General features: G+C 42.7%; 1 protein-coding gene across 2 annotated transcripts in view; it reads right to left on the bottom strand.

Moving 5' to 3' along the window:
* SEC14L5 (SEC14 like lipid binding 5) overlaps window positions 1-12,920 on the bottom strand; it is a 45,392-nt gene extending 32,472 nt beyond the window's left edge. Inside the window, exons 1-3 of one of the 2 annotated variants that reach the window (XM_083414112.1) lie at window positions 12,618-12,894; window positions 2,863-2,991; window positions 1,775-1,850 (exon numbers count right to left, since the gene is read on the bottom strand). In XM_083414112.1, the coding sequence (XP_083270238.1) occupies window positions 1,775-1,837 (63 nt within the window). In that variant the 5' untranslated portion in view covers window positions 1,838-1,850; window positions 2,863-2,991; window positions 12,618-12,894. Of the gene's footprint in view, window positions 1-1,774; window positions 1,851-2,862; window positions 2,992-12,617 lie in introns of both variants that reach the window. The other variant, XM_083414113.1, reaches the window with a different exon arrangement.
* Window positions 12,921-14,754: the final 1,834 nt, after the last annotated feature.

Raw genomic sequence — 14,754 nt, forward strand, 5'->3', positions numbered from 1 at the left:
TCTGAAGCAAGATGCACAATACACTGGGATTTTCAAAAAGCAAATATTTAGAGAGGCCAGGGATGCCAGACCTGAGTGCAAATGAAGCGGGGAGAGGAACTGCTAAGTTTCCTGAAGTCACTTGGTTATTTTAATTAAAAAATGAGAGCTGCTCTCAGAGGCATTCAAAATCACCACTAACATTGGCACAGTGTATTTCTACACCAGATACGGATACAGAGGAGGCAGCAAGATCTCAAAGGTCACAGTTTTCAAAGGACCCCTAAACAAGGCAAAAGGTGGAAGCCAATTTGTACCATAAGGACATAAGAAGAGTCCTGTTGAATCAGACAAACATCCTTCTTCTAGTCCAGCATTCTGTTCTCACAGTAGCCAAGAAGATGGCTATAGGCAGCTCACAAGAAGGATATGACAGCAATAGCACTTTCCTACTTGTAATCTCCTGCAACTGGTATCCAGAGATGTATTGTCTCTAACAGGGGAGGTAAAATACAGCCCTCATGATTGATAGTGACATGAATCTGTCCCTTTTAAATCTGTTAGTTGGGGGCCTCACTACATCGTGTCAGATCAATTTCATTGTTTAACAAGGCACTGTATGGAGAAGTACTTTATTTTATAGTTATTGTAAATTCCAAAATTCAGTTTCATTGACTAACCGCAGGTTCTAGTATTATGAAGAAAAAACTTACCTCTATCCATATTCTCCATATCATATATAATGTTATACACTTATGTTCCTTCCCAGCCCTTATTCACATTTTTTAAAAAACTAAGACTTGTAACCTGTAAATATTGCTCATTTGGGAGTTGCTCCAGCCTCTTCATCATTTTGGTTGCTCTATTTACACTTTTACCAGCTCTACAATATCTTTTGAGGGGCAGCAACCAGAACTGTGAACTGTATTCCAAGGGCAGTTGCACCATAAATAATAAATTATTTCCAGCCCCTTTCCTAATGGCCCCTAAAATGTGATGTGCCTTTTTCACAGCTACCACACACTGGATTAACATTTTCTTCAAACTATTCACCATTATCCAATAATTATTTCCTGCTCAGTCATCAGTTCACACCCCATTTCATGTAAATGTGAAGTTACAATTTTTGCCCCAATATACATCATTTTACACCTTGCACTGAACCACATTTGCCATTTTACTACCCATGCACCCAGTTTGGAGAGATTATTTTGGATCTCCTAGCAGTCCCTTTTTTGTTTTTACCACTGTAACTTTTACCACAAGTTTACACCATTAGTAAACTTGACTACCTCACTGCTCACTCCTAACTCCAAATTATTAATGAAAATGTTAAAAAGAAGTGGTCCCAATACAAATCCTTGAGAGAACCACTTCTTGCCTATATTCATGGTGAAAACATTCCATTTATTCCTACTCTCAGCTTCCTGTTCTCTAACCAGTTACTAATCCATAACAGTACCTGCCTTTTAATCTTATGACTGCTAAACTTGCCAAATCTAATTTTTTACATTCCTTTCTGATAATTACTACAAATAAATTCAGCACTGGATGACAAAGAAGTTAGAAATATTTTTTTGTGAAGTTGTGAAATTATGGTACCTCATGACAAGAAACCCAATTACAGGTTGATCCTACAGAAGGTTTAACCAAAAGAACAGATATAAACCTTTCGTATACTGCAAATCAACACATCATAACTCTGAATACCACACAAATCAGAGGCTTCTGAATATTTTTTTGAGCCTCTAAAGCTATGAAAGACACCAGAGAAGTAATGAGAAATACCACTTACCGCCATGACCAGCTCAAATGGGTATTTGTAGACCCTAACAGGAGACTGATATTTTTGCACCATTTTTACTTCACACCTGTAATGAAAGATAACAGAAACCTGTTTTAAAAAAGAAATCTACCCTGAACATCACACAGCAAACCTAAACATACGCACTTTAGACTCTGAGATAGAACTGCTATTTGTCCCTTGGTGATCAAAGCCAGGAGACAGAACAGAAGCAGAGGTTCAACTAAGATGGGCCAGATTTCTAATATGGGTACCCAAGAAAAAGAAGCCGTTTGTATGTGAGTCCCCAAATATTATAACCCTTTCCTTTTATTTTATGTTTGATGTCATCATATCACCACCCTGAGACTAATGCTTTTGATTTTAAAGGCTGTTTAAACCAACCACATTCAATTTTGTGCCCGGCTGTGCTAAAGTCATTTGATTTTTAATAGAAAGGGGGGGGAAAGAAAATCCAGATGCAAGCTAGCATACTTTTACAAAATGTTCCATACACAGTTGGGGAAATTACACCATTCTGACAAGTGACTCAAAACCAGCTGGTTACCTTGAAATGAACAAAAAAGCCCTGTGGGATTGACAATACCCATCTCTGCAGTTCAGTTACCCAAACCACTGGAATTCCTCCATCTGCCCCCATCAACAGCTTTTAGCCTGCACACGCATGCCAGTTACAAGAACCCTGAGAAATAATGAATGCACTCTAACAAAAAGCTCATTGAGTTCCATTCTGCAAACACTGTAGGATATGCTGCCTCCATTATTAATACTAAATGCCCAGGAATGCTAGAAGTCCAGAAGGCCTCTAGGTTTAACTTTTCTCACAAATATTCTAGGACTGAAAAGGCAAGCCACCATACAAGCAGTGAAATCAACACTGGGAACAAAGAGCTAATCAAAAACAGCTTGAGTCAACTGTGGAAAATGAAAGAGTTAAAAACACATAGGTTCTCTACACCCACCTTCAGGAAGCTCTCCACCTAAAAGCCATTTAATGTTCTTAAGAACTATTTGTACAATTAAGTTCTCTGATAAAAGAGAGGAAAAGAGAACATGGCCATTCATGGCCTTAATGATACCTGGAGTTTGAAAATGGATTTAATCAGTCCATTAATTTTCAGAACGTCTCAACACTTCAAGTCCACTAAGCAACCGTCTGCGAATTGTGAAGTCCTGGATAAGAGTTATCACTGGTACTACAGGAATATCTAAAAGACAGAGCACATAAAGCCAGTGTTGGTGAGCGTTAACAGGACAGTCAAGCTGCAGAAAGCTTTGCTGATATCATATAACAGACGCCCAAGCTACAAAAAGTGCAGGGTACCTTACAACGTAAGGATGTAAGTCCAGTACTTGGAGTGTACAGGGGACATATGAGTAGGTGCTAACAAAGTGAAGGAATATTATCTGCAAAATAAATTTAACTGTAGTCTGCCTTGCACTTGCTGACCTACCATCTAAGAAATTCATGTTACATTCTGCAGGAGGTTCAGCATTCTAAGGAAGCCTTGACCTGCCCTGGGCTATCAAGCAGCTACCAGTAGCTGCTAAAATGATGGGAAAGTATAGGCATAAGCCAGCATTTGCACTTTACTGCACTTTGGGATAATGCAACAAGTAAATTCATACAAGTGTATTTCATAACATAACTACTCTAATCTTTTAATATTTTGCTTGCATTGTACCAAGCAGATTATCACAGATTCCTTTCTTGCTTGCTTGCTTGCTTTCCTTTCTCTCTCTCTCTCTCTCTCTCTCTCTCTCTCTCCCTCTCTCATACACACATACAGTATCTACCAATGGAGGCAAGCTTGCTGAGTAAATTATCCCCTTGTTTTTGTTCACAACAGCATGATCACATTTCCCTTCAGCTTTCTAGGGACAAAACCCCCAATTTACCATCTGCCCAGGTAAGAAGAGGCTCCTGCCTTCATTGGATAAGAATGAAATGTATTACTCAGGCCTTGTGCTTGGTAACACTGTTCTAGGGAAGGGGATCCTATTTCCCTGTTGCAACTGCAGACCTGGTCAGGCAACAACAAGAACAAAAGAGATGACTTTTTATGTTATTGTTCCCCCAGCACCCCTAACTACCTCTGTAACAAAGAGCTTCAAAAGCCAGGAACTACTGATGCCATCTGCTAATGAGGACTACAAGATTCAAGGCACATGAATTTTTTTAGAATTAAAATCTGCTATATATTTTGGAACATGATTTGGCTGTTTGCATGTCCATTTGTTTGCTCTCTATACACCTGGACGCTTCTTGAGATACCATCACCAAACTCAGCATGAGAGGTTCCGAAGAGGGGCAGAAAATATCATTGCTGTTTGGACACTGGGCACCAAACATCAGTTTGACAGTACATTGCCTGTCTTTTGACGTAGGCCCAGTCACACCTTGAGATATCATTGCCAAACCTGGCATGAAGGATCCTCAGGTGGGGTCTATGTTGATGTTTGGATGTCATTTTCAATCAAGCTGGTGGACCAAAAGGTGACTTTGGCATGGCTTTGCCCATGGTTTGAAAAAAATTTGGCCACCTCATGAAATATTGTTGCCCAACTTAGTACAAGGGTTCACAAGCTGGGGGCAGCAGTCTTCAACAAGGTTTGGATGCTGGGCATCATTTTGGGCATCAATATGGTAGACCGAAACATGACTGAAATTACTTTGCCCATTTTTTTGGCTTAGGTTCAACTGTCGCTCAAGATATTGTTGCCAAATGCAGCGTGAGGGCTCCAGAGCTGATGGTGGAACTCTTCATCGTGGTTTGAATGCATGGTGCCATTTTGAATCAAGATGCCATTTTGAATCACCTGATTTTTTGTGTTAGTGGTTCAAAGTCACAAACTACACTATCCATTTAAATAAATATCACATTTTTTCTGGTTTCTACAAAATCTTGGCAGCACCAGGCACTCACTTACAACCCCTGCAATGCAAAAATTGCTACTAAATAATCTGTAAAATGGCCATCCAACCTCTGTTTTCCAATGACATTATCTGCACAGCCAGTTGTTTACTTCTAGTATCTTCTTCTTTTCCTGGGCCATGACCTTCAATAGGAAGGAGTGATAAAATGACCACCTGTGCTCCAAGTTCCTTCAACTTCCTACCCAGAATTTCACAGTCCCTTGTAACATGTTGCAATAAGTTTTACAATGGTTTGGTTCAAATCACAACAGAAGAAGAGAAACACTTCATATAAATGGCTTAACCACAGATGGTGATTAGGCCTCAAACTGATTTCTGTGGAATAGCCTTCCACAGGCAAGAACCTTTCATAGACAAAAGCATATTTCATGTGTCCAAACCCCTAAAAGTTTAAGTACCCATTCAAAAATCCAGAGACTCTGCATCACTATCTGTGTCTTGTTTCTCTAATGTGCTTCTTAAAACAGCAAATTGAGTTTGCAGCCCTTAGCTAACAGGGTTGTATTGGAAAAGCAATTCATTGAACAACTGTATGTGTGGAAGTCTGTGTGAGAATATATTTTTATTAATTTAATGAAAAACTAATAATACAATAACAAGGAACAAAAATGCCCATCCTTCCTAAGTTTAACTTTACAGCTATGTCATCATCTTTTCCTTAAGTAGACATGGAACTACTGGCCTGCCATCTCCTCAGTTAGCTGCATCCGACTTTAAATTGACCATTTTCCTTTGCCAGTCCTAAACCACCCTTAATGAATTTGTTTTGGTACTGTATTCTGAGAAATTATGGGGTTCCCTGTAAGCTTAGAAGGGGCTTGTCATTGAGAAGTACTTCCCTGCTTACTACCGATCTTCCCATGCAATGTGCAGGTAGATTCTAGGGCCTAGGCCATGCTATGAAAACTATAGTTCACAGAAACTGCAGATAAGAAAGTATAGCTGCAGCTGTGATATATATTCCACACTGCAGATTGAAGGCTCACCATTACAGAGTACTCCTACTCATAAAAATGCCTGCACACTAAAGCTAGGTGGTAGGGACTGGGAGAAGGGTTCTAACCAAGCATTCTCCCTAGGATGCTAGCTTCCTATATGCAGAGAATGTTTGGGGGGGTTTTTTGCCTGAAGAAGCATTCAATCTTATGAGCCCCCACTTGATTCTGAAGTGACATAATTCACATGGCTTGACAGCAAACTCCCAGAATCCTCTGCAGAGATTCCTCAGTAAATAAGTCAATACGGAAAGTATTCTCTCAAAGTATAATGTATGTAACTCCCTATTGGAGCCTTATTCAAAAGAGACTGTGCTTACCAATTATGCCTGGATACACAAGAGGCATTATGTTACCCTGTGATTTTGAGTCTACAAGGCAGAAACATTGAATATTGCTTTTAAAAGAACCTAGAGATTGGTTGGTGACCTAAGGACACTAAAAAGGAGGAACAGGTAATTGCCACATAAGCCATTTACTTCGTGACAAGAAGTCACTTAAGATTGTCAGTCACTTGTCACCATCTTTAAAGTTTTACTTCCAGTTCTGCTTCCCTAAGGCTCATGACTAAGTCTTCTTCCATCTTTACACATCTAAAAGCACAGCAATTCTTTCCCACCCACACTCTCCTTTTTTCAAGTCCTAGCCCCTATAGTTATATAAGCTTTTTATTATTATTTAAGAAGTCTTGCCTACATGGCAGCAGCAAGTGGAAATCCCACTATTGAATATACCCATTTGGCCTCACCACTGGGAGCTCACATGGAAACAAGGCCTTGGCATTTATATCAGCATGAAAGTTGTTAAGCCTACTCAACACAAATGACACTGATCCTACCCAGCAGGAGTTCTTAATCAATGCAGCCAAGACAGCAGAACTATGTATCCACTTCCGAACTAATCCAGTTGTTATGTTTGAAAAAAGTTTATGTTTTCTCATCACTTTTTCTCATTAATTACTGAATTCCTATGACTAGAAAACAGCATCAGCAGAGTCATGCGTACCTTTTTCAGATTGAGGGTCGCATTCCCTCAAGGGCAGCTTTCCAGGCCACATGCCAGTGGTGGGCGGGACCAGAAGCAAAAGTGGGCAGAGCAATGGATGGGACTCTAACCTTGTACAAAAGGGTATATTTCAACCACCACAAACTCTGGGTTTTCTATGCACACTCCAACACACATATATATTTTTCTTCCCCATCCAAGCAAGCAAAATACATAATTACAGTTTCAGAACACTTTCCAGCCAGGGAAACACAGTCAGAGGGCATTGAGCAGGGTCAGTGGGAGCTGTGTGCTGGGCAGAAGGGGTGTGGCCTAGGAAGGGGGCTTGGTCTAGGCAACGTTCCAAGGGCCAGGCAGGGAGGCATCCAGGTCCCAGGTTCCCCAGACATACCTTAAAGGCTAGATGAAATAAAATCAAATGTATGACATGCAGAAATAGGTCAACTAATCTGGAGTACCAGCTGTGCTGCCTGAAGCAAACATATATTACATCCAGAATACCAACCAGAGCCCCACTTCCAAAATGACACAGAAATATGCTTCATCTCCTGTCTACCCCTCTCCCAGATAGCAAAGACAGAGCACATCCAGGCTAGGGGTGATCCAGCCTATCACAGCTCCTTTTGGCAAGCCAAGACAGCAGGCGGGGACCCACAAGAACAGCTAACCTATTGATTCACTGCACTCCCATGGTCAATGCTATAGCAACTACCTCTCTTCTCAGGCCAGTAAGCAGACTCTCTACCTACTGACCTGAGGAGACAAGCCTGGAAACCTAAAGACAGAAAGTGAGTTGCAACAGCAGCAAGCGGAGATAGATAGTCATAAGGCAAATGCAGCAGGTAACTCCCTAAATTAATGTATTACTGTTGTTATCACCACCAGCAGCAGCAGCAGCAGCAGCAAAGCTATTCTAAATTATCTCTCTGTATGCTGCATAATGCAGGGGTGGAAACCCTACAACCCAGTTGCTTAATTTCATCTAGCTCACTGGATACCCAGGTCACACTGTTGTCAGCCAGTCCAATCCACTTTCAAAGCTCTACTAAGGCAGGAGGCTGTCCAATACTGGGCAGCCTCCTGCCCAAGGAGGAATGCCTTTGAAAACATGGATGGACAGCCAATAGCTAACAATAGGGCCCCCAGTTGACATCATTCTGTAGATCAATATTCCCCCAATAGAAAAATGGTTTTCTACTTCAGTATAACTTTCAGTCTTCCTTGAAAGAGAAGAGTTAATCATCTCGATGGGAAGACTGCTTCAGTGTGTATGTTTACTCTGTAGCAGCAGCAGCTATTTAAAGCAAGCAGGTTTGAGAGCTGAATCCTTAACCTGGATTAGCTGTATCTTTAACCTGATATGCCAGACCCATCATTTAACTGCACAGTAATTTTTCCCTTGGTACGTAGCAATAATGTCAGAAACAAACTCAATGTACTTTCCAGGCTTAACTTATCCTGAAAAATATCCTACTGATTCAGGAAGAAGAAGTAAATTACACAACTGGCTATGACTGTATGGCAGCTTCTGTAGTCTCAGCAGTACATGGTGGGGGCAAACCTCTGTTGGATACTCTAGAAAGCTGTTGGCAGACACTGAAGGCAATATAAAGCTAGATGGACCAATGGACTGACTTGGTATAAAGCAGCTTTCATATGTTGATTTAGGCCATGGGTAGGCAAACTAAGGCCCGGGGACCAGATCCGGCCCAATCGCCTTCTCAATCCGGCATGTGGACGGTCCTGGAATCAGCGTGTTTTTACATGAGTAGAATGTGTCCTTTTATTTAAAATGCATCTCTGGGTTATTTGTGGGGCCTGCCTGGTGTTTTTACATGAGAAGAATATGTGCTTTTATTTAAAATGAATCTCTGGGTTATTTGTGGGGTATAGGAATTCGTTCATTTTTTATTTAAAAAAATATAGTCCGGTCCCCCACAAGGTCTGAGGGACAGTGGACCGGCCCTCTGCTGAAAAAGTCTGCTGACCCCTGATTCAGGCTGTACTTGGGGAGCAGTATTTGAACAAGGCACAGATTTTGAGAAATTACTGCCACTACAACACATACAACAATGGAAGAGGTACATATGAATGAGAGTGTCGAGTCTGCTTTTCAGTTAGGCATCAGCAGCCTACTGCAGAGGGATAACAATTCTGATTAAATAAACACAGGCAACAGTGATGTGGTACATAAAGGAATCCATCATATGTATATGCACATTTATAATTCAAAGAACTGAGGACAGTAAGTGAGCCCATAGGTAAAGATGACTATTTTTTGGACCTTTCTGTGTTACACAGAAAAATATATATGATCTGGAAGAAATGAAAATGGATATATATATGTAATACTTGCTCATTAAGCTTAAACTTTATTTGCTAACTCAAATACATAGCAAGGCTTACATACATTTTTAGTATTCAAAATAGTGCCTTTCATATTGTTTTTATTCAAACAGTTATTATAAGTATACCTAAGATTAGAGGTGGAGCTGCAAGCTGCTGCACCTTAAAAAATGTTATGCCAATTAACAGGAAAAAGCTGTTAAAGCAAACTATCATACAAACAAAAAGTTGCACTACTTTGGCTTAAGTACTTGTAAACTCAACAGCACTGTGTATCAAATGATGAATCTCTTCTGTATCTAGTAAAATGCTTATTAATGTATGTCCCTATTATGTTGTTAGCCTCTGTCTGTCTCAAGAGACAATAGAGTGCACCTCCGGGTGGTGGTAGGAGTCAAATCGCTGTGTTAGCAGCATTGAAATGACCTCCCTGGAGTGCAGCTTGGGCAGTGTGTATGGAGGTCTTGAGCTGCCCAAACAACAAGACCCCACACTCAGCCTTGCTGATATGGTCAAAATGTAAATAGAGCACCACATCTGGCACCAGCTTGGCTGCAGGAGTTGCCAGAAGGAGACGTACAAGGTATCACCCAACCACCCTAGGGACTCGACCCAAGATTTGTGTATGGTTTACCCCTTAGCCTTTTCTTGTCCCAAAGATATAGCACAAGGCAGTGGAGGTTCTCCTAGATGGGCTAAGCAGGTTAACAAGCCCCATCTGCTCCTCATTTCCCTCTACAGCATGTGCAGAAACTGTCTTCTTGATCATTGGACCCACAATTAGCCTCATCCGCTCAATCTGCCAGAGCCGGTCTTCGCATGCAGAACTCCCTAACTCACCAAGGGGTTGAGACCCATCAGCTATCCTCACCTGGTATAGATGGTCAGTTGAAGCTATTTCCAATATATGGCTGCTGTTGCAGGGTAGGGCTCAAAGGTGGACAAACTACTCCAGTAGGAGCACAACTTGTGCCCCAGCAGAGGTGCTGCCCCTCCCCAACATCCCATACATGCCCTCATTATGTAATCAACAGATAGCGTAAGGACTAAGTGTGCATTTGACTATTGAGCAAAATTTCATAACCATACCAGACTCTTAGACATGCATGCTCCCAACAGTGTAGATTATTGCCACCACCATTGTGCTCTGAAAGCTTTCTAGAACTTTCCAAGTGATCACTGTTGGAAACAGAATGGAGGACAAGATGGACCTTTGATCAAATCCAGAAAGCTTCACTATCAACAAAACTAACTGTCCTGAACCAGTATACTATATATACAGTACTAGAAAGAACAAGCATGTTTTAAGTTTCTTTCTAATCAACAACTTACAATTTTATACCTGAATTTCGGGATATGTTTATTTATTAGAACATTTTTACTCTGCATCAGTAAGAGACAACCAGTTTAAGAATTAGGGGGGCTGAGAAGGGAACCTAGGGATTCAAATAGTGTTTATTAAATGTTCAGTTCATCTTTCTAGCAACCCTGTGAAGTTAAGTTGCTTGGGAAGAGCATGTATTAAGAGGAAGAAGGGCTAAGTGCTTAACTTCTATAAAAAGAGATGAAAGAGTTCAAACTTGACAGTATCAAGTCTGGAAGCTCTTTCCAACTCCATTTGATGTTCCTAAAGTTCAAGGAACTCAATAGTTACCAAGCAGAAAATAATATACACTGCATACCTCCCCCCCGCCCTCAGAGGAAGAACTGAGATTGAACAGAAATTGCCTATATAACATATATTTAGTGCGTACTGCAAGGAGCAGCATCAAGGATGAAGCTTGATTATTTGTTATTGTTAGGGGCACCAAGCTATTGACAAGTATTTTTAGCCCTGAGAAGAGCCTGCGTGAGAGAGAGACACACCATTCAAAACCAGCCACCTGTCAAATTCTTTTAACTATTAATAATATTAATAACATTACCACAAAACTGCCACTGAACAATTTAACTGGAGATGCTGGGGATTCAACCTGGAACCTTCTATAGGCAAAGCAGGTGCTCTACCACTGAGACCCACCCCATAGGAGAAGTAGAAAGAGAAGAGTGACGGTTTGTGGGTGGGTGAGAGCACATGTATTTGTGCAAGAGGCATCATTCAAAGCCAGCCAACTGTCAAATTCCTTGTTCCACTAAGAATCTGACAGGTGGCCAGCTTTGAATGGTGCCTCAAAACACACACAAAACCTCTTTTCACAGGGAGATGGGGAAGGGCTTATTGCAGCTGAGTGGCAGAACACCTTCCTTGCATGCAGAAGATCCTGGGGTTCAATCCCCAACATCTCCAGGAAGGGCTGGAAGAAAGCCCTGCCTGAAACCTTGGGAAGCTGCTGCCAGTCCATGTAGACAATATAGAGCTAGATGGACCAATGAGTCTGAGTCAATATCAGGCAGATTCCTGTGTTCATCAGGAGCACCCATAGCTGAGCGGCAAAGCAATTGCTTTGCATGCAGAAAGCCCCTGGTTCAACAGCTAGCATCTGCAGGTAGAGCTGGGAATGTCCCCTGCCTGAAATCCCCAGAGAACTGCTGCCAGTCAGTGTAGATAGTACTAGAACTACTTGGCCCAATAGTCTAACAGAGTATAAGGCACCTTCCCAGTGCTTTTCTCTGGGGATATGCAGGGGTACACATACCTCTAAACATTTTGTGAACCTTTGTACTTTTGTCCATTTACTGTATTTATTTTTCCCAATTTGAACTATAAAATGGTGATTTTCTTGGGTCAAAATGAGAGTACCCCTAAACATTTTTTTAGGAAAAAAAGCACTGCACTTTCCTATGGTTCTCTGATTGGGAAAGGGAGGAGATTATTTATTGCATTTATTAGTAGCCTCATAGAAGATTCACTACTGGGGCAACCTGCAGTTTTACAAACTAGTAACTGCTAAGGCGGAGTGAAGCTCCCAATGGTTCTTCCTCATCCTTCTGAAGCCTTTTGAGGTTGCATACACACCATAATTTTAAAGCACGCCCCTGCTTTTAAGGAATCCTGGGGGGGGGGGGAGTTTACCCCATTTGGTAAAGGTAAAGGGACCCCTGACCATTAGGTCCAGTCGTGGCCGACTCTGGGGTCGTGGCTACAATTCCCAGCAAACTATAGTTTTTGTCACACTGTGTGGGCTTTAAATGTGCTCTCAAAATGTATTGGGCCCCATTGGTGGCTGGGGTGAAGGGATAATGGGGGGTGAGTTGAGATAAGAGAAAATGCCCGTCTTCTGTAGTTGGAATTGTATTTCTATTCGGGATTATTTCTTGCATATTTCGAATATTTCAACCCCCCTCTTCCGCCCTAAAAGCGAGGGGGAAGGAGGTGTCGCTAAGGGGGGGGGGTAGAGGTGGCCCTGTCAAAATCGGGGGGGGGGGCAGTGCCCTCAGCTTGTCAAGGTGGTGGTGGGGCCTGTCAAAATGGGAGGGGTCGGCAGCACACAAGGCTTGGTTGTTGTTTTTTTAAAAAAGGGGGGTGGCAGCACCTTCAACCAGAGCCATGGGAGGAAAAGGAAAGAGATCCGGCCTCCCGGTTCCCACCCCCCTCTCAGAGGATACTCACCATCATTCACACCAAGGAGAAGCCGAAAGAAAAGCCCGCAAGCAGACCCAGACCCAGCGCTTCTACCGGCGCCGCCGCCATCCTCCTGGTCCTGCTCAGAAGGGTGGGAAGGTGCAGTGTACCTCAGCGCGACGGTTCCCCTCAAATGAAGGGAAAGCGGGGAGAGGATCGGGGGGGGGGAGGGTGAAGGCGAGGGGGTAAAGCGGCGAAAAGGCCGGCCGGCGCGCCTCAGCCAATCAAGAGCCCGCCAAGCTCGCACGCGCCGCGGGCTCCCGCGCCCCTGCGATTTCTTGAACAACTGACTCCCCTTCGCCGCCGCGGCTCAGCGCCACGCCCACTGCGCGCGGCCGGGCCACGCCCACCTACGAGAGGAGAAGAACAAGGAGCGAAGGCGGCTTGGCGGACTCCGCCCACCGGCTGCCAATCTTCCGAGAAAGCCCGCCCCTTCTCCTCTGTCCAGGGGAAGGTGGTAGGTTAGAATTAGATGGAACAGCCGTAGCGCTGCGTGTGATAAGCAATAAATATAACGATCGGAAGGCTCGCAATCCAGAGCGAGCTTGCTTGGGAAGGGGCACAGCTCAGTAGGAGGATGTACTTATTTATTTTATTGCGTTTGTGACCCACATTTTTCTCCCAAGGACCTCAACGTGGGCATACATGGCTCATATGCCAACTTGAATAAAATATTCAAGGAGGTGGGGGCGGGGAGGCAGGTGAGTCATGCCCCACACAATCGATTACACGAAACGGCACACGCACAACATTTGAATGGCAATGTCTATCAACTTGGGGTAACCCCCTCAAATATTTTATTGAGGGGCCAAAGGCTCCTATGCACATTTAATCCCCATAACAATACTGTGTGGTAGGTGAGTCTGAAAGGGTGTGATCCGGCTCAACATCAACCAGTGAGGTTCATGGCCAAGTGGGGATTTGAACCCTGGTCTGTCAGGTCCTCCTTATACCCCCAAACCACCACACCCAGCTGGCTATCTAGTAAAGCAACTCCTTTTTTCAGGCGGAAGGCCCTGGGTTCAGTTCCAGACATCTACAGTAAGGGTTAAGAGAAACTTCCTGTCTGAAATCCTAGAGCTGGTGTTTAAATGTCTTTGCTGAATTATGAAAAAGCTATCAGTGGTTGTGGGATGGTGGTTTTCTGGACAATCATCTGCACTCTTGCTGCTTGGAAGAGGTCCTTTCTAAAAAAAAACCATACTGTTTAGGAATTTCCAGAAGGCTAGCCATGTAAAGCTTTGTTGCAACAAAGACAACTCCTTAAGAACAGCATATCTTGTGGCACATTAAAGAAAAGCTCTCTAAAGTTTATTATGACATAGGCTTTCATGGGCTACAGTCCATTTCTACCAAAGCTTATGCTGAAATAAATGTGTCAGTCTTTGTCCTGGTTCATCCACAATACTAACCTCAAGTGGACCCACAAACAATCAAACAGACTATGGCTTTTCTTCTACTTTCAATCAGTTATTAACTGATGATTTTGTAGTTGGTGAGCATCTGGGGTAGGGTGGCCAAACGAACCATGGTTAGGGGGTTGGGTTCACACATAATGCCAAGAAATAAATAAAAAAGCTATGTTTTGTAAATTAACAGCAAACCATGATTTCAGATAGTGGCTTGTTGACTATAAACAAAACACAAGTCACCTGTGGGGCAAGGTTTGGATGATCAAACAAATGATAGGTAAAGGGACCCCTGACCATTAGGTCCAGTCGTGACCGACTCTGGGGTTGCGGCGCTCATCTCGCTTTATTGGCCGAGGGAGCCGGCGTACAGCTTCCAGGTCATGATCAAATGATGGTGGCTTTCAAAAACAAAGACGAAATAGCTCACCCACAGTTTAATAAACCATGGTTTGGCATTGTGTGTGAACCAGGCCATTCATGTGCCACAATACTTGTTTTTATGTACTGGGAAGGAAGTTCGATTGAATGCATAGTAGCATGGCTTCTCATTGTACACAACTCTATTTCTTTTGTCTCATTAATGTTTGTCTGCAAATAAATGTTGCAGGTTAAAACCTGTTAAAAACAGGTTTTTGAACCCGGTTAAAAACAAACAAACCCTGCAGAACCTGCAAGGGGCAACAATGGATCAAATGAAATGAGTGTGTACACAA

The sequence above is a fragment of the Podarcis tiliguerta genome (assembly GCF_965153285.1).
Source record: "Podarcis tiliguerta genome assembly, chromosome: 14".
NCBI classification, from domain to species: Eukaryota; Metazoa; Chordata; class Lepidosauria; order Squamata; family Lacertidae; genus Podarcis; species Podarcis tiliguerta.